This window comes from Blastomyces dermatitidis, assembly GCF_000003525.1.
Source record: "Blastomyces dermatitidis ER-3 genomic scaffold supercont1.6, whole genome shotgun sequence".
NCBI lineage: Eukaryota > Fungi > Ascomycota > Eurotiomycetes > Onygenales > Ajellomycetaceae > Blastomyces > Blastomyces dermatitidis.
The window spans coordinates 2,102,135-2,121,798 of NW_025544779.1; the positions used below are offsets into that span (position 1 = coordinate 2,102,135).

At 47.3% G+C, this 19,664-nt stretch overlaps 5 protein-coding genes across 7 annotated transcripts; 3 read left to right on the plus strand and 2 right to left on the minus strand.

Annotated features, from left to right (window-relative positions):
* The first annotated feature begins 860 nt into the window (after positions 1 to 860).
* Positions 861 to 3,777, plus strand: BDCG_06079 (NADPH-cytochrome P450 reductase). The gene is made up of 2 exons (XM_045421803.1): positions 861 to 2,697; positions 2,832 to 3,777. Exons 1-2 carry the CDS (start codon positions 910 to 912, stop codon positions 3,126 to 3,128), a joined length of 2,085 nt encoding a protein of 694 aa, XP_045277591.1. The 5' UTR covers positions 861 to 909; the 3' UTR covers positions 3,129 to 3,777.
* Positions 3,778 to 4,325: 548 nt separating this feature from the next.
* On the plus strand, positions 4,326 to 9,273 carry BDCG_06080. Of its 2 annotated transcripts, XM_045421805.1 has the most exons (8): positions 4,350 to 5,983; positions 6,250 to 6,589; positions 6,665 to 7,241; positions 7,298 to 7,388; positions 7,454 to 7,543; positions 7,604 to 7,698; positions 7,766 to 8,083; positions 8,136 to 9,117. In XM_045421805.1, exons 1-8 carry the CDS (start codon positions 5,906 to 5,908, stop codon positions 8,428 to 8,430), a joined length of 1,884 nt encoding a protein of 627 aa, XP_045281533.1. In that variant the 5' UTR covers positions 4,350 to 5,905; the 3' UTR covers positions 8,431 to 9,117. The 2 variants fall into 2 exon arrangements, with proteins under 2 accessions (XP_045277592.1, XP_045281533.1); XM_045421804.1 differs by having other exon boundaries at positions 4,326 to 5,983; positions 6,250 to 7,241; positions 8,136 to 9,273.
* On the minus strand, positions 8,944 to 11,378 carry BDCG_06081 (FAD synthetase). Its single transcript, XM_045421806.1, has one exon. It carries the CDS (start codon positions 11,141 to 11,143, stop codon positions 10,130 to 10,132), a length of 1,014 nt encoding a protein of 337 aa, XP_045277593.1. The 5' UTR covers positions 11,144 to 11,378; the 3' UTR covers positions 8,944 to 10,129.
* BDCG_06083 lies at positions 11,375 to 19,167 on the plus strand. 2 transcript variants are annotated; one of them, XM_045421808.1, is made up of 4 exons: positions 11,375 to 11,598; positions 11,708 to 13,075; positions 13,143 to 16,895; positions 17,003 to 19,167. In XM_045421808.1, exon 3 carries the CDS (start codon positions 13,307 to 13,309, stop codon positions 16,148 to 16,150), a length of 2,844 nt encoding a protein of 947 aa, XP_045281534.1. In that variant the 5' UTR covers positions 11,375 to 11,598; positions 11,708 to 13,075; positions 13,143 to 13,306; the 3' UTR covers positions 16,151 to 16,895; positions 17,003 to 19,167. The 2 variants fall into 2 exon arrangements, with proteins under 2 accessions (XP_045281534.1, XP_045281535.1); XM_045421809.1 differs by having other exon boundaries at positions 13,143 to 18,902.
* On the minus strand, positions 11,499 to 12,944 carry BDCG_06082 (single-stranded DNA binding protein p30 subunit). Its single transcript, XM_045421807.1, has 3 exons — positions 12,760 to 12,944; positions 12,596 to 12,699; positions 11,499 to 12,485 (listed from the first exon to the last, which is right to left on the minus strand). The coding sequence occupies exons 1-3, from the start codon at positions 12,761 to 12,763 to the stop codon at positions 11,751 to 11,753; spliced, it is 843 nt and encodes a 280-aa protein (XP_045277594.1). The 5' UTR covers positions 12,764 to 12,944; the 3' UTR covers positions 11,499 to 11,750.
* Positions 19,168 to 19,664: the final 497 nt, after the last annotated feature.

Genomic DNA, 19,664 nt, shown 5'->3' on the forward strand with positions numbered 1-19,664 from the left:
GGGAGTGGTTGGGGGGGAGGGTGGAAGTGGTAGAGGGGGCTGCGCAAGCAGAAAAGCGAGCGTAAGCGAGCATTTGATGCTTGTTTATATTATTGAAATCCCAAACTATGACCCCACCCCACCGGCAATAATGTGAGGTGCTTAGTTAGACCCTAAAAGATAGGCATGCAATAGTGCCCAGCCAGCTGAGTGATAGGCACAATAGGTGTCGACAGAGCCTGGAACCTCTCTAAACAGCTCAGGAGGATGGGTAACGTTAATAAATTACTAGCGTGCACAAGTATTTATTTTCCACGCCTTCGTACATGTAGGAACGGCGGCCTCGGAGCTAAGGGAGTTGAAGCCCGTTGGCTGGCACCACTCGGATAATATAGTTACATACATAATAATAATATAGCCACCCATCCCCAGACAACACCTCTCCTCCACCACACACCTACCTCACTCCCTATCTTGTGCCCTGTTGCATACCTCCTCGTTCCTTGGTCGCGGTGTGTCCAGCTCTTCGCGAGCAGGTGGTGGTAATACAAATCTCTCTTGCTAATCTCTGTCACAAGCGCAGAAGGGCAATCGGGGACTTTGCCGGCGGCCTGTTGTCCATTTCCAGCGCTGACCTCTGTCTCTTTCTCACTCATTCTGAAAATTTATTTATTTAGCTAGTACGTTGTTATTTTTATATCATTCTATTTCCCGTTTTTACTGCTATTTCCCATTTCCTACATCATTGCAGGGGGTGCTCGTGCTCTCGGACTGACTTATATTTTTTTTCTTTGCTCAGGAACTCAACTGGCGATTTCCTCCGCTCATTCTTCTCCGACCCCCTATCCTCTTCTTCTTCTTCTTCTTCTTCTTCTTCTTCTTTTTTTTTTTTTTTTTTTTTTTTACGGCTGATCGCACAACGTTTTCACAATGGCCCAAGTCGATACCTTGGACTTGGTGGTCCTGATTGCCATTCTCGTCGGTAGCGTCGCCTATTTCACCAAGGGCTCATTATGGGCCGTTGTCAAGGACCCTTACGCCACGAGCTTTACAACCGCGAACGGCGCAAAAGCTGGGGCATCAAGAGACATCATCGAGAAACTAAACGAAACCGGCAAGAATTGTGTGATTTTCTTCGGCTCCCAGACCGGCACCGCTGAGGACTATGCTTCCAGATTGGCCAAGGAAGGATCCCAGCGATTCGGTCTGAAGACAATGGTCGCCGATTTGGAAGATTATGATTATGAGAATCTGGATAAGTTCCCTGAGGACATGGTCATGTTTTTCGTCCTGGCCACCTACGGCGAGGGCGAACCTACGGATAACGCGGTGGATTTCTACCAATTCCTTACCGGAGAAGATGTCGCATTTGAGGGTGGCGGAGGAGCCGATGAAAAGCCCCTTTCCTCCATCAAGTATGTCGCATTTGGACTGGGAAATAACACTTACGAGCATTTCAACTCGATGGTACGAAATGTCGACGCCACAATGACGAAGCTCGGAGCGAAACGAATTGGGGAGGCCGGTGAAGGTGATGACGGTGCAGGCACAATGGAGGAGGACTATCTGGCCTGGAAAGAACCCATGTGGAAGGCTCTTGCTGAGGAAATGGGTTTGGAGGAACGAGAAGCCGTTTACGAACCTGTATTTTCTGTTATCGAAGAACCAGAAACGTCACCAGAAGCCGACCATGTCTACCTGGGCGAACCGAACTCGAACCACCTCGAAGGCCAGCAGAAGGGACCATACCACGCGCACAACCCGTTCATTGCTCCTATCGTCGAGTCTCGAGAACTCTTTACCGTCAAGGACCGCAACTGCCTACATATGGAAATCAGCGTCGAGGGAAGCAACCTCTCTTACCAAACCGGCGACCATATTGCCATCTGGCCCACCAATGCGGGAGCGGAAGTGGACCGGTTCGCAGCTGTCTTTGCAATTACCGATAAACGCAATATGGTGATCAAGATTAAGCCTCTGGACGTTACTGCCAAGGTTCCCTTCCCTACCCCGACCACGTACGACGCCGTTATAAGATATCATATGGAAATTTGCGGACCCGTATCCCGCCAATTCATCGCTTCTCTCGCGACCTTTGCCCCCGATGAAGCCTCGCGCAACGAAATGAAACGATTAGGAAGCGACAAGGACTACTTCCAAGAAAAAATTGCCAGCCAGTATATGAACATTGCCCAAGCCCTACAAAGTGTCACCCCTCTACCGTTCACAGACGTCCCATTCTCCCTACTTATCGAAGGTATCCCTAAAATTCAACCGCGATACTACTCCATCTCGTCCTCCTCCCTATTACAAAAACACAAGATAAGCGTCACCGCCATTGTGGAATCCCTCCGCATCCCCGGCGCCACACACAGCCTCAAAGGTGTCACGACAAACTATCTTTTGGCCCTGAAGCAGAAGCAGCATGGCGACCCCAACCCAGACCCGCACGGCTTAACGTATGCCATCAACGGGCCCCGAAACAAGTACGACGGTATCCACGTCCCTGTCCACGTGCGCCATTCCAACTTCAAGCTCCCCTCGGACCCAAGCAAACCCATCATCATGGTTGGGCCTGGTACCGGTGTCGCGCCGTTCCGTGGGTTTATCCAGGAACGCGCGGCGCAAGCTGAGAGGGGTGATACTGTCGGCCCAACTATCCTGTTCTACGGCTGCAGAAAGCGAGAGGAAGATTTCTTGTATAAAGACGAGTGGGAGGTATGTATTATCAATTTTTTTTTCTTTTACTTATTCAAACCCACCCAACCCAATCCACTCTTCCGCACCCAAAAGATAAATTTTTTACGCAGCCACACTAACCACCACCATCATCACCGTTAAAAATAAATTAGACCTTTGCCTCCAAACTCGGCTCATCCCTCCAAATCATAACCGCCTTCTCCCGCGAATCCTCGAAAAAGGTCTACGTCCAACACAAGCTCCGCGAACACGCCAAGCTCGTAAACGACCTCCTCCTCCAAAAGGCCAACTTCTATGTCTGCGGCGACGCAGCCAACATGGCGCGCGAGGTGAATGTCGTCCTCGGCCAGATCATGGCGGAGCAGCGGGGGCTGGCGCCGGAGAAGGGCGAGGAGCTTGTCAAGCATATGCGGAATAACGGGTCGTATCAGGAGGATGTTTGGTCGTGAGTAAGGGGGTCTGAGTTAGGGGGTCTGAGTTAGGGGGTCTGAGTTAGGGGGTCTGAGTTGGGTGATGATTGTTGGGGGCTTTGATTTTCTGTTTTTCATGAGTTGTTGATTGATATATATATATATATATCACTCTGGTGTCGCATGGCATTCGCATGGCATGGCATGGTATGCATGAATATGTTTGGGTTTTCTATTTTTTTATTTCTATATTTTCATTTTCTCTTTTCTTTTTGATAGGATATACTTCTTCGTTTCTTCCTTCCTTCCTTTTCCTTTCTTTTTCCTTTTCTTTACCCCTCTTCTTGATTTCATCTTTCCATATACTACTTTTTTATAACTTCTTTGTTCTACGTTTTGTAAGTGATAACGCATAGATTGCATTGTGTCCCCTTTTCTCTTTCACTTTTTATTTCGGTTCTCGTTTTACATTTATACACCTCTCTGCTCAATTTTGCCTTTTCTGTTTCCATATTTTAGGTATTTAGGTATGCCTGCCTACACTACTGTACAACGATATTTTCTTCGACTGTGTCACAACCCAGTCATTCCGCTCCAGTTCGCCGATGAATAAAGGTCACATGACCACAGCACAGCTGCCGAGGTCGCTTCGAGTGGTAGGTACCGACCGCTCTTTCCAACATTCGACGTTATTTATCTACTAAATCCATCGTCTACACTACAGAGACGCATGCGATGAAAGAATGCGTGGTAAATAACGAGCGAATGAGATAGCTATCCCCATACCAAATTGGACCACAAGACCAATTAATGGTTGATGCTCTTTGCTCTTTGGCATATTTTTTTACCTAGGTAAACCCACACCAAGGTCCAGCAATGGGCGTTGCGCCATATGCATCCATGCATGTGAGAGAGGAACTTGTCCTGTGGGCCTTGTTATTATTTTGGACTTGCGGGGTGTGTAGGTGGTGTGGGTGGCTTTTTCTTTTTCTTGCCCGGCTCATTCGGGAAGACGGCGGTCGTACGAATTTCCAGACCGGTTGTTTTTTTTTTTTTTTTGCTGCTGTTGTACGCCCTTTCCTTTTCCCGTGTTTCCCTCGTGAGTTCTGACTCCTTTTGGGACCCGTTGTCTGTTGCCGTTCCCCTGTGGCTGGTCCACTTTACTGGGGTTCCGGAATATTTTCCGCTGAGATCGGTGCCGTTTAATCCGGTAGGGCAGCGGTGAGGGAAAAAGATTAAAATTAAAATTAAAATTAAAAAGAAATATGGAAAAGGGGAACACTGTCACGGTTAATTCAAAGGGTGTCTTGAAGGATAGAGTTTCTTTGTTCACCTCGTTACCGAGAGGAGTTGACTAACTCACAGTGTTCGAGCAATAGGTAAGTTAATGCATTGACTAACATGATATAGCGGCGTATGATGTCGAACAGCGGCCCGAGTAAGCAACTAGCAGAGTTCCTTCTGGACAGTGATGACAACCCCTTTGTCAAGATGCACATTTGTGTCTCTCTTGTATATATTCCAACTCGACCTCAGAGGAGAGTTTGCCTCGATCTCGCTCATCCTTCATATAGCCACTCCCTGTGTGTCGACCGCTCAGGTGTGGCCATAAATGAGGTTGGAGACTTTTTTTCTTTTTTGACCATGGGAGGTACTTCCATGCATCGTCCATAATACCCGGCTGCCACATAGTTCAACTATGTGGATGTTGCATGTTTCTTTCTCTTTTTCTGACTTCTGAGAATGCCCTCTGGGTACGTTTTCCCTGTCTCTCAGGGCAGGTGTATCTCTCTCTCTCCGTGGGGCTTGTTGCCAACCCGTGTGCTTTCTCCATAGAGGATGGGATGAAAAGGAGGAGTCTCTCCTTCCCTCGACTGGAAGCCCAGAGGTCAGAGACACTGTAAATACAAGCAGTCGTCGTTTCTATAGGCAAAACCCCGGTCGAAAGCATGTTAGCAGCTTGTCAAATGTAAACAGCCTGCTGGGGAATGGTAGATATATATGGGCCGGAAGGACTATACCACGAATACCGTGACAGTGACAGGCCAGCTGATTCTTTCCCTCTGTTCTCTAGTTGGCAGTAGCAGAGCAGAGCGGTGGTGCCTACTGTGGTTGAATGAGTGAATTCCGCATGAAATATAAAAAAGGGGCAGGGCAGTTGTGTTGTCCTCGTTGCAGTTAGTGACTGGCGGTGGTTTCTGTGTGTTGTTGATGTTGTTGTTGCTGCTACCGAGAGTGCAGCGTGCTTTCCCTGGCCAACACCCACCCAGCCCCAACCCAGCTATAAACCTCTCGTCTCATCTCTTCTTCTCCCTTTCTCTTCTCTCCCTCCCCCGGCCATCACCATCACCATCCTCATCATCCTCACCATCCTCATCATCCTCATCCTCATCATCCTCATCATCCTCATCATCCATCTCAATCACTTCCTCTCGCTCTGTTTAGCATCATCATCGAGACTAGCCCAGCTCCTGCAAAGCTGCTAGCTTCTCTCGCTTTACACCATTGCCCCTTTTTCCCCCCTTATTCATCTCTAACCTCTTCATTCGTCCAAGTTCAGTGCAGTTCTTTCGTTGATCATTGTTGCTCCTAGCATCCGTTTCTTCCTTTCATTCTAGCCTTGCCTGTTTCTTCTTCTCCTTGTGCTGCGTGGTCGTCGTCTTTGTCTGTTACTCTCTGTACCACTGCATCCACGGCCTTTACTGGGTTCCTACTCCGTATCCACAGGGCTTGTTCAGGTGTAGTATTCTATCTACTTATTAAACCTTATCCATTAGGCCATATACCTGTTTTCTTACACTTTTGTGCTCACTAACATGGATATCTTGGAGAAGCTCGGTATTCTCGCCGCAAAACCTGGTCTCAACGGGTCGTCTGTTACGCCATTTATTCAGGTAAGTACGATATTCCATGTACTTCGTGGCTGCCCGCTTCGCTCGTTGCTTCTATCCCTGTTCTCTTGTCCCTGTGGAGTCGAATCTATCGTTTAATTCCACTACCAATTATCCCTCCTACCTGAGCCATTGGCTTGCAATAAGACTTTCGACATCTTGTCCCACGACCTATGTGAAAAAAAATTGAGGTCCTTTAAGGAACTTGAATATTTTTTCTTGTGTCAGCCTAGCTCTTTAGGTCCACTGACCCCTAGAATGACATTTAGAAATCCCAATTTGCAAATATGCAAGCCCAAACTCAACAGCAGCAACTGCCTGGTGAAGCTAGCGCTGCCCATTCACAGAACCAGCCAGCTTACAACATGGAACATCAGAACCGTTTCTATCAGCATGTTCCTCAGACTAGCGGGGTAAACGGGAGTATGAGGGATCCCAATGTTCAAGCTATTACCCACGCTGTTGGAGGCCTGAACTTGCAAAACCAGCGTCACAATGGCAAGTTTGTAGCCTTCAAGGGAAATCTCCATGCTTCTCACGGTAGCAACGGTGATATGGCTAGTATTCAGCGTCCATATAATGGGCAATACTTGATTGTGCCTAATGGAAGTATGTTTGGTGGTGTGCCCACGGCAAATCAGTATGGACATCTCCATGTTCAGGCTACTGACCAAGGTAATTCAGTACCATATTTACCTGCGGGATTATACCCGAACTTCGTAACTGCCCCCTCGGTGGTTCCAGGTTCTGTCCCAGGATACACCTGGCCCTATGCTATGAACGGTGACGCACCTGAACTTTCCGGCCCTCGCCGTGATTCTTGGTCTTCAATCGAGGAAAATCATCCTTGTACTCCGGGGGTTGATCAAGCTGGCCATCAGGAGTGCTACCCTGCTGTTGCACCGACAGATCGTTCCCCAATGTTGTACAATTACGGCACTCCGTCTCCGTCAATGGTACCTCCTCAACCATATCTCCCCTACCAGATGATGAAGGGTGCCGGCGGTTATGTACTGCAGGACCTTGATGCTTTGACGCAGCAGGATCCTGCAATTCCACGTGCAGTGCCTGCCATGTGGACCAACCCCTCGGACCTCACCCTGGCTAAATGCCTCGAGAACAGAGAGGGTATCACCAATGTCTATATTCGGGGCTTCCTACCCGAAACAACAGATGAGATGTTGCATGCGTATGCATCTCGTTTCGGAAAAATTGATCGCTGCAAGGCAATTGTTGATCTTGAAACTGGCCTTTGCAAAGGGTTTGTATTGCCTTCCACAGTGGTTTCCGAATGGATATATTGCTGATCACTCATAGATTCGGTTTCGTTCAATTTTTCAGCTTTGATGCCTGCGAGAACTGCATTCGAGGTTTCTTCCATCTAGGCTATCAGGCCAGTTTTGCCCAGGTATGTCCGCCTAAACTACCCAAACAAAATCTACCAGAGTCAAAGGAAAGACTAATAAACTATAGAAATCTCGTAATTCTCGACTGAAGGATCTTGAAGACAAGAGTTCTACTAACGTCTATTGTACTAATGTTCCTATCGACTGGGTGGAAGCGGTGAGATTTCCCATATATATCCGTATCATATCTTGTATTTCTTTCCTGATGAACTACTAGGATTTGCGTCGCCATTTTCAACCATATCAAGTTGTTTCAGAGAAGATCAGCCGTGATGAGAAAACTGGCGTCAGCAAGGAAGTTGGGTTTGCCAGGTTAGCGATTTCGCCTTCTAAGCTGATGATATTTTGCAGACGCTAATCTGTGCTGTTTGTTCTAAAGGTTTGAGTCTCGCGAAATTGCAGAAAAAGTTTTATCTCAGTTCCACAACATCACAGCTCAAGATGGGGTCAAACTTCTCCTCCGCTTTGCGGATACGAAAGCGCAGAAACAACTCAAGTTGCAGAGCAATGAACGTCGTGCTTACCGTGCCGGAGAATACAACTATTCAGTCGAAATGGTCAATGGATCTACGCCGTCGCCCACGCTTCAGCGTTTGCAACAGACAGCCTCTCACTTTAGTCCAAACTCACAGGCAAGCTTCCCTTCTCCTTTGGGGCCTGGTCCTGTCTGGACACCTGCAACCTCAATATCCCCACCGTAAGTTAATCCAATCCATTTCTCGCATATATAAAGCTGACGGCCATGGTAGTGGCCCAATGATGAATAAGTCTGTGAACAGTCTTCGTCTTAACTCCTGGGGACCACGCAGTAATGGAAATATTGAGAACACTCCGACATTCCGCGGCCGCCCAGCTTTCAATTCTCAGGGTTCATATGGAGATAGCCTCTCCACTGGATCTTCCAAGACAGTTCTCCCCGTTTCAGGCGGTGTGACAAGATCCGAGAATTCCAGCCCCCGAAAGGAAAACTACCGTGCAGGATCTACTTCTCCACTTGGTCGACGGAGGGAAATTACTGTTGCGACCCCGAAATCGTCCACTTAGAGATTTAAGAGGCTGCCGGCTTCTGTTTTGAGTCTTACCGGCTCTGTATGAACGATTAATTTGACCAACTTCGCCTACGGCTATCTGGTATGGAGCTATAATAGGTGTTGCATCGTCAGTCACACGCAGTTACGATTAATGGATAACGACTCACGGTATCACGGAAAAACTGATTGTATTGAAATATCCTCACAACAAGATATACGATATCTCTTCTCTCCTTTTACCTGTTATCTTCGGTGGTCAGAAAGTCATTCTTTTATCTAATGCGTGCCCAGGGACAATAGTATCAATCGCAGATATTTCATTTCCGGCGCGTAACAGTTCAGCGTTGCATACTATTTGCTTTTGGCGATTGCCAGTACGATGTTTGACAGAAATTTTTTTGATGTTATCGGCTTTATGGTATGGGGGCATCTCTAGCACTACATAGTGCCATGTCTGCTTATGATGAGGGATGAAGATGGATGATTACACGATGTTACGAACTTCGGTTTAAGAGGCGGATGTGTACGCCAGTGATGAGACAAGTGATGGGGCAATTGCCTTGACTTATTTTAGCTTTTAGCATGTGATTTTACAAATAGCAATAATGGAACTTCAATTTGCTCATAGTATAGAGGTGAGAGGTAGTAAGTAGGTTAGATCTTACCGTGTCAATACGATTTCAACTGCCCCCGTGCGAATTATCAGAAGGAGTAACTAATATAGCAAAACCCTCTTCTGCATGTAGGTGCAATAGACAACAGAAGCAATTTAGCCAATACTGCTGCAGCGGACCAGCAGCCAAAGGCATATGCCAGATACCTATATTCAAAACATAACAATCCTTCTATTTGCATATATTCTCTATGGGCTACTGTACCTCTCTCTATGTATACAAATATGACAATAACTAGAATAGTGAAAGACACGGCCCTTCTCCCCCGCTACACAGCCAAGGCCAACCCATACCCCTGAGCTAGGGGAAAATAATATATGTAATGTATAGAACTCGATAGCGGGGTCTTTCGTGTTTCCCTCCCTTCCTCCCGGACAGCTGGTTCGGAGCTTGGATCAACGAAGGATAGTAATTTGCTTTTCGCTCAGGCAACCTAGTCTCACAGACATGTGGGTGCGGAAAGCAAGCTGGCTAAATGGGAGGTATTCCCAACTGGCAATGAAAAGCGGAGGGTGAATGGAGGGGAATGTCAGGAGGATTGTGGGATCGCTTTTCCAGGAGTGTATGTACGCGTCCCTGATCCCGTTAAAAAGAAGGTTCGGCTTTGTTTTGTTCAGGACCCGTGCAGGTGTATTGTTGTATATTCGTATTCGTATCTGGGGGTGTGGGTTTCGGACATCAAAAGATGTAATAAAAATAACATATTCTAAATATACGACTGGCCTGTCGTAGGGGGTTCCATGTGGCGCGTGGCGTGTGGCGCGTGGCGTGTGGGGCATGTAGGAAAACGCCACATTCAAGAAAGAAAGCAGTGTGATGCTTATAGAGAAATCGGCATGGAATCTAAGATTGTTTGTCTAGGTGTCGCGCGCGCTGTGATTTTGCTCACAAATGTCTCGTGTGAGGTGCGATATATATATGCGGCGTATGCAGTACTGGGAGAGATAGGTTGTTAAAAACGCCCGCAGAATGTAGGAACAATGAAACTTGAACATAATAATAGTGCGCTAAACATTGCGGCTGCGTGCGGCCTTTTATTCACCAATCCCGCCCCAACCGTTCTTCGTCGTCATCCATAAGCTCATAGGCAGGTCTGTACCGAGGCTTTGGCAGGGAAGAGGACTGATCATCATTCGAGTTTTTATTGTCTATTATCTTCAACTTCGGGTTGGGATGCGTGTCATTCGTCCCGCCGAGGCTGGTGTATCCCTCGTCATACAGAGGGCAATACTCAATCCCTAGATGCCGAATAAATGCCCATATTTCCGCATAATGCCAGTCGATCACAGGGTGTATCCGCACAAAGTCAGGCCAGCCGTGGTCTGTGCGATCGAAATGAGTTAGCTTCTCGCCATGCGGATCTGTGCGGCGGGTGCCGACAAATATGGCGCGGATTTGCGGATGGTGGTCTAGGTAAGAGGCGAAGACGGTGCGGATGGTGGAGCAGGGCGGATCGGTGGTGTAGCGGACTAGGGAGAGGTGGTAGGTGTGGGAGGAAGAGGCCACAAAGTCCTCGACGGACCGGAAGGGGTGGTGGGGCTGTGCGTAGATGGCGGGTATTGTGGTTCGGGGAGGAGTGCGTTTGCCATCTTTTGATACAGTTTCAGTCGTGGGGAGTGGGTGAAGGCTGGCTAGGAATATGATGAGCATTACTAGACAGTCCTTGCCGCCGTTGTAGGACAGGGAGAGTTCATGTAGGGAGAAGCGATTGAGCGCTTCTTGCATGACGCTGAGGGAGATACGGGTTTGGTTCTGGACTTTACAGAGAATGCTGGAGGCGTCGTGCGATTCGGAGAGGAATGAAGTGACTTGTTTATGGAGGTTTGCGATCACGGTGGAGAGGGGGGGATGCGAATGTTCTTCGTGAAGCTCTTGACATTCCTCCGCTTGCGCTGGGGTTTGTATAGGGAGGGTTTTTCCAGTGGTAATGTGATTGCTCCGTAGAGGTTGGGTCTGCCCATTTTCTGGTGATATATGGCTCTCTTTGATGGATTCAACACCGTTTGAAAGCAGTGCATCTCCAGCTGCCGTAGTGGATGGAGCGTTCGTCATGGGGATGAGCGGGGCTCGCGCCAGCCAGGTGGTGGAGGGGAGCAGACAAGGACCGATAGGGCAAGATCAATTAGAAGCCTGGTGACGAAGAGGACCTGATTGAAGAGTTGTTCAAATGCCTATACGGAAGACAAAGTGCAAGGAGCAGTAGACAAGGCTAGGGGGAGATGTTGCGTGCTTCGCCGACCTCGCACCGAGTGTCCGCTTGGGGGAGGTTTTTTTTTCTTTTGTGACGTTGAGTTGACATCGGCAAACCGGGCGCTGATGCTGGCTTAGTCACGGCTGTTTCAGCCGAGGAGCTGCAGCAAGAGCCGGTCGGTTAGTTAGAAAAAAAAGTTACAACCTGTGCTTCAAGTCCGTACTCTTAAGATAAAATATATCTCCACTCTAAGCTACTGTTGTTCAAGGGTATCGAATTTTATGATTCTATTTTAATTTTACATATAAATTAATGGGTAAGTTACAGGGCCATATATCCTTTGCGTCGTTGGCAAGCCGTGACATCCCCCGAAAAAAAAAAAAAAAAAAAAAAAAAATCTCCTAGCCCGACTAACCTAAACATAGAAAACGGGAGAAATATATGCAAGTGACAGGTACGATTCCAAGTTCAATACTCTAGAATTGCCCAGGTGTTATCATCTACGGTAGGGTATATCAACCCGTGGCTCAGCAGCTCTTCACTTCCCTTGAACACTTCACCAACAGGCAAACCCATCATTGACGCCAGATTTTGCACGTGAAGTCCTTCGTTCCCCTGCGGCGTATTGCTCAAAGTCTCATACACCTTCCGTGCCAATGGCGACATTGGAGGTAACGTCCTTCCGCCGAGAGGATCCCCACCGCTCGTACTTGCCGCACCAGGCGGCGCATTCCCACCAGGTTGACCACCGGTTGGGCCCCTTGTATAGTATAGGTGAATGGCTGTAGCTTCAAGAAAATGGCAATGATATTCATCCATACTCGTTATGGGGCGGATGACATGCGCGACAAAATTCCGTCGATTGTTGAAGTTGTTAAGCTTCCCCCAAACCTTGGCGTATCCGTTGACTTGGATCTCCGATTCCGAAGAGCGTGAAGCGTCTCCCGTGTCCATATCGTCTCCTGTAGGATTGACTGCGTTCTTTTCCAGCCATAATTTTACTTCAATTTCCCCCGTCCCGTCATCAAGCTTATATGTGACGAATGTGGTTAGGTGGCTAACGGCGCGGACCTGGCCGACGAACGCTAATTGTGATACCTCCGTGCCATCAATTTTAAAGTCTGCGTCTCCGTGTGCTTGGGTAGCTTCCAATGTCTGTTTTATTGTTACAGGACGAAGTGAGTTTTTCACATAACCGCCGCCCTAATACGAGGAAAAAGAATGTTAGCCCTGGGAAGGGGATACCTTTAGGCAAACAGCTGCTGGCAACGAGGAAAGTGAGGGTTGCTTCAGTGTTAATATAGCATTCATACCTTTCCTTCTGACTGACTGCCTCCTTGGCTGCCTCCTTCACCACCTGTAAAACCCCCTCCTGCCATGCCGCCTTGGGCACCATATGAGGTGTATTGGTCGCCATCTGCGAGGGAGTATATTAGCATTTAGGAAAAAGTAAACAAAAAGGCAAGAGGATACCAACCCATAGTCGCGGTAGGAGGCGTACTTTGTAATAAAATGGAAGGGAGTGGAAGGATGTTGTAATTTGATTCTGCTATTCGATTTGTCCTGATATCTTTTAATTCCCCGCCTTGATTGAGTCTCGTGAAGACGTGTCAGTCACGCGTTTTTGGCGCCGGGGAATTTGGCGGGGGAATGGTCGGAAATCGGAGGAATGTTGTTCCTTCACCGCCTTCCCTTTGCAGCCTTTTCGGATTTTGACGCCGGAGAGAAAAAATAGTTTCTCGAACTGCGCAACAACTGCGGCGAATAGGGTCGGTTGCTCTATCAAAGTGACGGTATGTATCTTGGTTATTTGGTTTTCATTTAACATAATGCGGCAGCGGCTGACATGTTTTGTTTCAGTCAACAGCGTTTTCCCTTCTTTATATTCTGCAGCCACCCACCCGTCATGATCTAAAAGGTACAAAGTTATCTCAGGAGAATTCCAGACCCGGGCTCAAGGATTGCCTTGGATATCCTAGCTTGGTAGAGTGGCATATGCAATCCGTGGCCTGCATCCGTTTCCAATGACCATGTCTCATCGAGATGTGTCCCCAGCAGCTTCGGAGAATGAGTTCGATATCTCAAAGCTCCTCTTTAAGGGGGACGATGATGTTCTCGACCTCGAGAAACCTTCGAAAAAGCGAAAACCACAGGAAAGTTTGAACCTTGATGTTATGGGCGACGATGATAGTGGCGATAATGGCGACGAAGCCTTCATTGCTTCTGAGCAAGCAGCAGCAAACCGCAAGGCCTCAAACCTGAAAGGCCGGACTGTAAAAAAGGGCGGAGGTTTTCAATCCATGGGACTTAACGCAACTCTTCTCAAAGCCATTACGCGGAAGGGGTTTTCTGTTCCAACGCCCATTCAGAGGAAAACAATTCCACTTTTGTTGGATGATCAGGATGTTGTCGGGATGGCAAGGACAGGATCGGGGAAAACCGCAGCATTTGTGATTCCCATGATTGAGAAGCTGAAAAACCACAGCGCCAAATTCGGGTCTAGGGCATTGATTTTGTCACCCTCCAGAGAATTGGCCCTACAAACTCTCAAAGTCGTGAAGGAATTGGGTCGTGGGACGGATCTAAAATCCGTTTTGTTGGTTGGCGGTGATAGTCTTGAGGAACAGTTTGAATACATGGCAGGTAACCCGGATATCATTATTGCCACGCCTGGACGCTTCCTTCATTTGAAAGTGGAAATGTCTTTGGATCTGTCAAGTATTCGCTACGTTGTCTTTGATGAGGCGGACAGGCTGTTTGAGATGGGCTTTGCCGCACAGTTAACCGAAATTCTCCACGGCTTGCCTTCTTCACGGCAGACACTTCTATTCTCTGCGACTTTACCTAAATCATTGGTGGAATTTGCTCGAGCAGGTCTCCAGGAGCCAACTTTGATCCGTCTAGATGCGGAAAGCAAGATCTCTCCGGACCTTCAAAATGCGTTCTTCACAGTGAAGTCTTCTGAGAAAGAGGGCGCTCTATTACATCTTCTTCACGAGGTTATCAAAATTCCCACGGGCGAGACAGAAGCGCATAAACGTGCTAAAGAGGAAGCGAAGAATCCGAAGAAACGGAAGCGGTCGGAATTCGCTTCAAATTCCCATAAAGAATCGCCTACGGAACACTCTACTATTATATTCACGGCTACGAAACATCATGTCGATTACCTTGTATCAATACTTCGGATATCTGGCTTCGCTGTGTCGTACGCATACGGTTCCTTAGATCAAACCGCTCGCAAAATTGAAGTCCAAAATTTCCGTTCCGGAATTACGCATATCCTCGTCGTAACAGATGTTGCAGCACGAGGAATCGACATCCCTATCCTTTCTAATGTGATTAACTATGATTTTCCTTCGCAGGCTAAAATTTTTGTTCATCGTGTGGGACGGACTGCTAGAGCTGGTAAGACTGGTTGGAGTTACAGCCTCATCCGAGAGTCAGATGCTCCGTATTTACTCGACCTGCAGCTGTTCCTCGGTCGACCTTTACTTCTAGGACGAGGTTCAGGCCAGCAACTCAACTACACGGAGGATGTGGTTGTAGGTAGTTTGCCTAGGGATAAGGTTTCTCGTTATACTGAATGGGTGTCCAAGCTGCTAGATGAAGATGTTGATGTTGAATTACAGCGCGAAGTTGCGATGAAAGGTGAAAAGTTGTACATGAGAACAAGAAATTCAGCCTCTAGTGAAAGCGCTAAGCGAGCAAAAGATGTGGTTGAATCCGATGAGTGGCTGATGGTGCATCCCATTTTCAGTGATGAATCCAGCCGATTGGAGGAGGAAAGGGAGAAGATGCTCGCCCGTGTTGGAGGTTACAAACCACAAGAAACAATCTTTGAGATTGGTGGCAGGCGTGGGGGAAAGAACGGGAACGATGAGGCGATTGATATGATGAGAAAGATGAGGTCGACATTCGCATCTAAGAGAGCACGAAAGGAGTCTGCGATCAAAAGTGCGCACCTTGGCAACAGTGGAGGCGCCGCTAATGACAATCTACCGAATGATAATGACAGTGATGATGACGGCTTGGCTGACTTGGGCGATGAAAATGATAATGCGATTACTGCCGACAATATGTCACTCGCATCTGATTCAGAACTTGAAGTCACGTTCTCCTATCCACAATCTGGCAAATCGAAATTGAAAACGGACGCAAACGATTCAAAACCTGGGGAGTCATTCCACAACCCAGAGTATTTTATGTCATACACACCTGCATCCAATTCCCTGGCTGAAGATCGGGCGTACGGAGTCCATTCTGGTTCAAACACTAATTTTGTTGAAGCATCACGCGGTGCCACTATGGATCTTGCCGGCGACGAAAGTGCTGCGCGGGGCTTCGGTGAACCACGCTCCATCATGCGCTGGGACAAACGCCAAAAGAAGTATGTATCGCGCCGAAACGACGAGGATGGGTCGAAAGGAGGTAAAGGTGACCTTCTCGTTCGTGGCGAGAGTGGAATTAAGATTGCTGCGAGCTTCCGAAGTGGGCGATTCGATGCGTGGAAGAAAGGGAAGAGGATTGGCCGTATGCCAAGGGTCGGAGAGGCGGAAAACCCTGGCCTTGCTTCTGGTATGCCAGGAGGCAAAAAGTACAGACATCGCAAGGAGCAGGCGCCCAAAAACCCCGACAAGTTCAGGGATGACTACGAGAAGAAGAAAAAGAAAGTAGAGGCTGCGAAGCAACGCGAGACTGAGAAGGCATTTGATCCCTCTTCCGGTTCTAAACAGGTCGGCGTTAAAGGCCGTGAAAAGAGTGAGCTTAAGAGTGTTGAGGATATAAGGAAGGCCAGAAAGGTGAAGGAGTTGAGGAAACAGAAAAATGCGCGACCTTCAAATAAGGGTAAGGGGAGAAAGGGGAGATAGTGGAGGAGATTTGATATCCCTCATATTAGTCACGTCACTAGACTTGGATTTTAGCATTCTGACCTTTATTCGCAATTGAAATTTAACTAAAAAGCCCTGCTCTGTTATTTTCTATTTGCTTTGTATTCCCACCTTCATCGATCACCCTCTTTGTCTACAGCTCAAAACAGGCAGAGGAATCACTTTATGCGTAGCAGGACTGAGAGGCCGAGAAGTAACGTGATTTACTTCTGGATTTATGGTAGCTCACTGGTCACTCCAGTAGTTGTTGGTATGGTGTGCTTCATTTTTCACCAGGGTTGCGAGGAAAACATTGCACCCCTCAGGTATGGAATTCAACTTTGGTTCCCGCCGTTCTTGGACGCCAAGTTAACTCATCTGCATATCTAACCGCCGGGCTTCTTTTTTTTCTCCCTGCACGCAGATGCCTTTGATGCATGGTGCTAGGCTCCGTTTGCCAAGTATATTCTCCTGTCATTTGTGCAACAATGTCTAATTTCATATAATAGCTTGGGGAGGGATGGAGGGAAGAATATGGACATCCTGACATTCAGTATGGTATGTCCTCCATGCGGGTGTGGCCATCAGTTTGATTTTATAAACGGGATGCCTGTGCCGTACTTTTGGCAGATAACTAGTTCCTCTCAGTCAAGAATGTTTTGGGGCAAGCAAATTCGGGACCTTTCATTACTTTTCTCCCGAACTGTATATCCAGCCCGGGGGGAAACACGAGAACTGTTAGGAGGTACGGTTGCCCCAATTCTCCCATGAGCTCCTAACCCAACGCTCTCACAATGAGCGATTCCTCCTTGCTTGCATCGATCATTTCACTGAATGCCCAATTGGTTGTAGTGTAAATATGCACAACATCGCGTTGTCTCACCGTATAGAACTAATTCGGCCTATTCCATTTACTCGGTCCCTTGACACGGCATCATAGAATATAGCATGTGATCGGGAGGTGGAAGCGGTGTTCTTACCTTACCCTGGTGTCGGATTGTCCCCTAGGGCTATCAAACGATTGGCCTTCTTGAACTGCATGGATCTACGTGCGTTCCACGGTCATGATGGCTTTAAAGATTTCATTTCTGCTTGAGCTCCCCGCGCTGCCGCCTGTTCCATTTTCGACCTCTTTCTGGTCCACATCTTTATTGTTTCCTTTTTGCGCAATGTTGTTCATGGGTGCAACCGTAGGTTCTTTATGGGAGCTCGAATGAGCGTGCATGGCAGTTTGTACCCACTTGTGCTACTCGGAAGTACTCTGTGTCACGTTCTTCTGCCATGAGCTTACGGGAAAGATTAACCTTGCATGGAGTTGAATTTATGAATTTTGGCCTGGACTGCAGACTGTTCTGTCTCGTTCGGTGTCCTGTGCAGACAATGGCAAGGTCAGGTATGTACAGTACAATGGCAAACTTGAACAACCTTACAGATTCACATACAATGCTAGGTTCCACCATAGTAATCCACCTTGGAATCAGCTTTGCCAATGCGATATCTGAAATCCTCTCTCGAAAACACACGTTATTTCCAGACGTTGAATAACGGTCGGGCGTGGATCCACATTCTTCAAGCTATTGTACACGCAGCTAAATGGATACTATATTGGCAACACTATCGGAGAAACCCAGCCAGCAACCAAATATTTCAATATGAAATCAAGTTTATCCCTCTACATTCTGTCCCAGTATTCTGTTTGCATTCCCGCTAGCCACGTGAAATTTGGGTCTTACCAACCAACCACGATCAAACGAGTATCTCTACAATACCCTCACTCTGATACAATGTGTGACCATCGTAGGGGCATGGAAAGCTGCTGGGCATACCCACTCGGCTAGTAACCCGGAGAACTTCTATTGGAAGGAGAACTCAAAAAAGGCAACGCCAGTGGGGATATGAGAAAAACACCATACAACATCTAAAGCAAATCGACAAGTTGTCCGAGGTTTCCGAGGAGCCCATGTGATTCCCAACACCTATTATGCCTTCAGGATTTCTATTCTCCAACCTGAGGAGGCGATCACGCATGCTTATCTATGCACAGGATGCACCGCTATATGGTACATGTACATCCCTAATAGGAGTTTCTGGCAGGCGCTACAATACGCATGGGCGCACATCATCCTGTTCCTCATCTCGATTGTAGCGAACTGCAGACTATATCGGTCAGCATATCAACCTAGCCACATGATTTGGGATAGAATGTGGCTCTAAATTGTGGATGAACGTATCCAAAGTCCCACATGCAAACCACGTTTCTCCAGAATAACGAGCTGGCGTGAAGAAAAAAACAGTCTAGAAGAGAGCGAAAGCAAAAGAAAGACAAATCAGACCGAATCCCCTATAGTGGTAAATGGATTCAGCTACTGGCCTTGTTCGGCTGAAAGTATTTTGTGGAGGATACGGAGCTTCATGCTGGTCGTTACTTTGCTCAAGACCACGCACAAGCAAGGCGCCTTAGCCAGCTTCTCCTGTGCCAGCTGTCCGGTATCTGTGGAGGAAAAAAAATAAAAAATAAAAAACCAATAAAAATAAGGCAGGGGGCCGCTCCACAGACCCGACGTACTCGATTCCAACGACGGTTATGGGCCGAACGGGTATTTCCCCTGTTCTTTCTTCATGCAATGAAGAGGAAGGATGCACAGAGGGCCGACACCGGGTATGCATGAATTAGAGTTGAGAGCGGTTTGCTACCATACCATGCCTAGATTGGTATATGAGTCTATTCCCACTCTGGGATGTATGAGGGCCTTTTATGTAACATCCAGTTCGGGTTTCTGGCATAGTTTGTTAGATATATACCATTAGAATTCGATGCATATATAAACGAAAGCCAAACCTCCTGTATTTTTTAGGTGGGGGGCGGACCATTTTAGAAGTCGTGGCAATCCTCAAACGGGCTGAGCGGGGAAACCAAGGTTAGAACCTGGCGAAAATATTTCATAGTAGCGTTGTCCTGGGAAGGCCTGGTATCACTATAATAAGGGTAAACATATGTATACTTTCAGCGTGCGGTGCCAAATTCCCGTGCATATCTCTCGGCAAAAAATATAGAAGTGTATACTATCAGAAACCGAGTGAAAGATGTCGTAGCAGTGTGAAGAAAGCGAGCAGGAAATAAATAAAACCATAAGATGCAAAACGCAAAAGGGTATCATCTGGAAAAGACGTTAAGATATGTAAAAGTATGAAATAGAATGAAATACTAGCACATAGATATAAAATAACAAAAGAAAGCTGCACATCAACAAGGGAGAGATTAAAACTAGAAAAGCAAAAAAAGAAAAGAAGGGAATAAGGTGCCACTTCCCAGGCGTACACGTTTATATATGTGACCTTGCAGAAATAGCAAGTAGCAAATAAAAAGAAAAGGCTGAGCCAGCATGATAACTCCAATGTAAACAAGGGGTATTCCGACCGAAACAACAAAGGCTAAGAATAAGAAAACGCAAAAAGAAGAGAAAGAATAGTTTCCACAGGATATAGTTTACCGGTATGGGCATAGATATTTGTA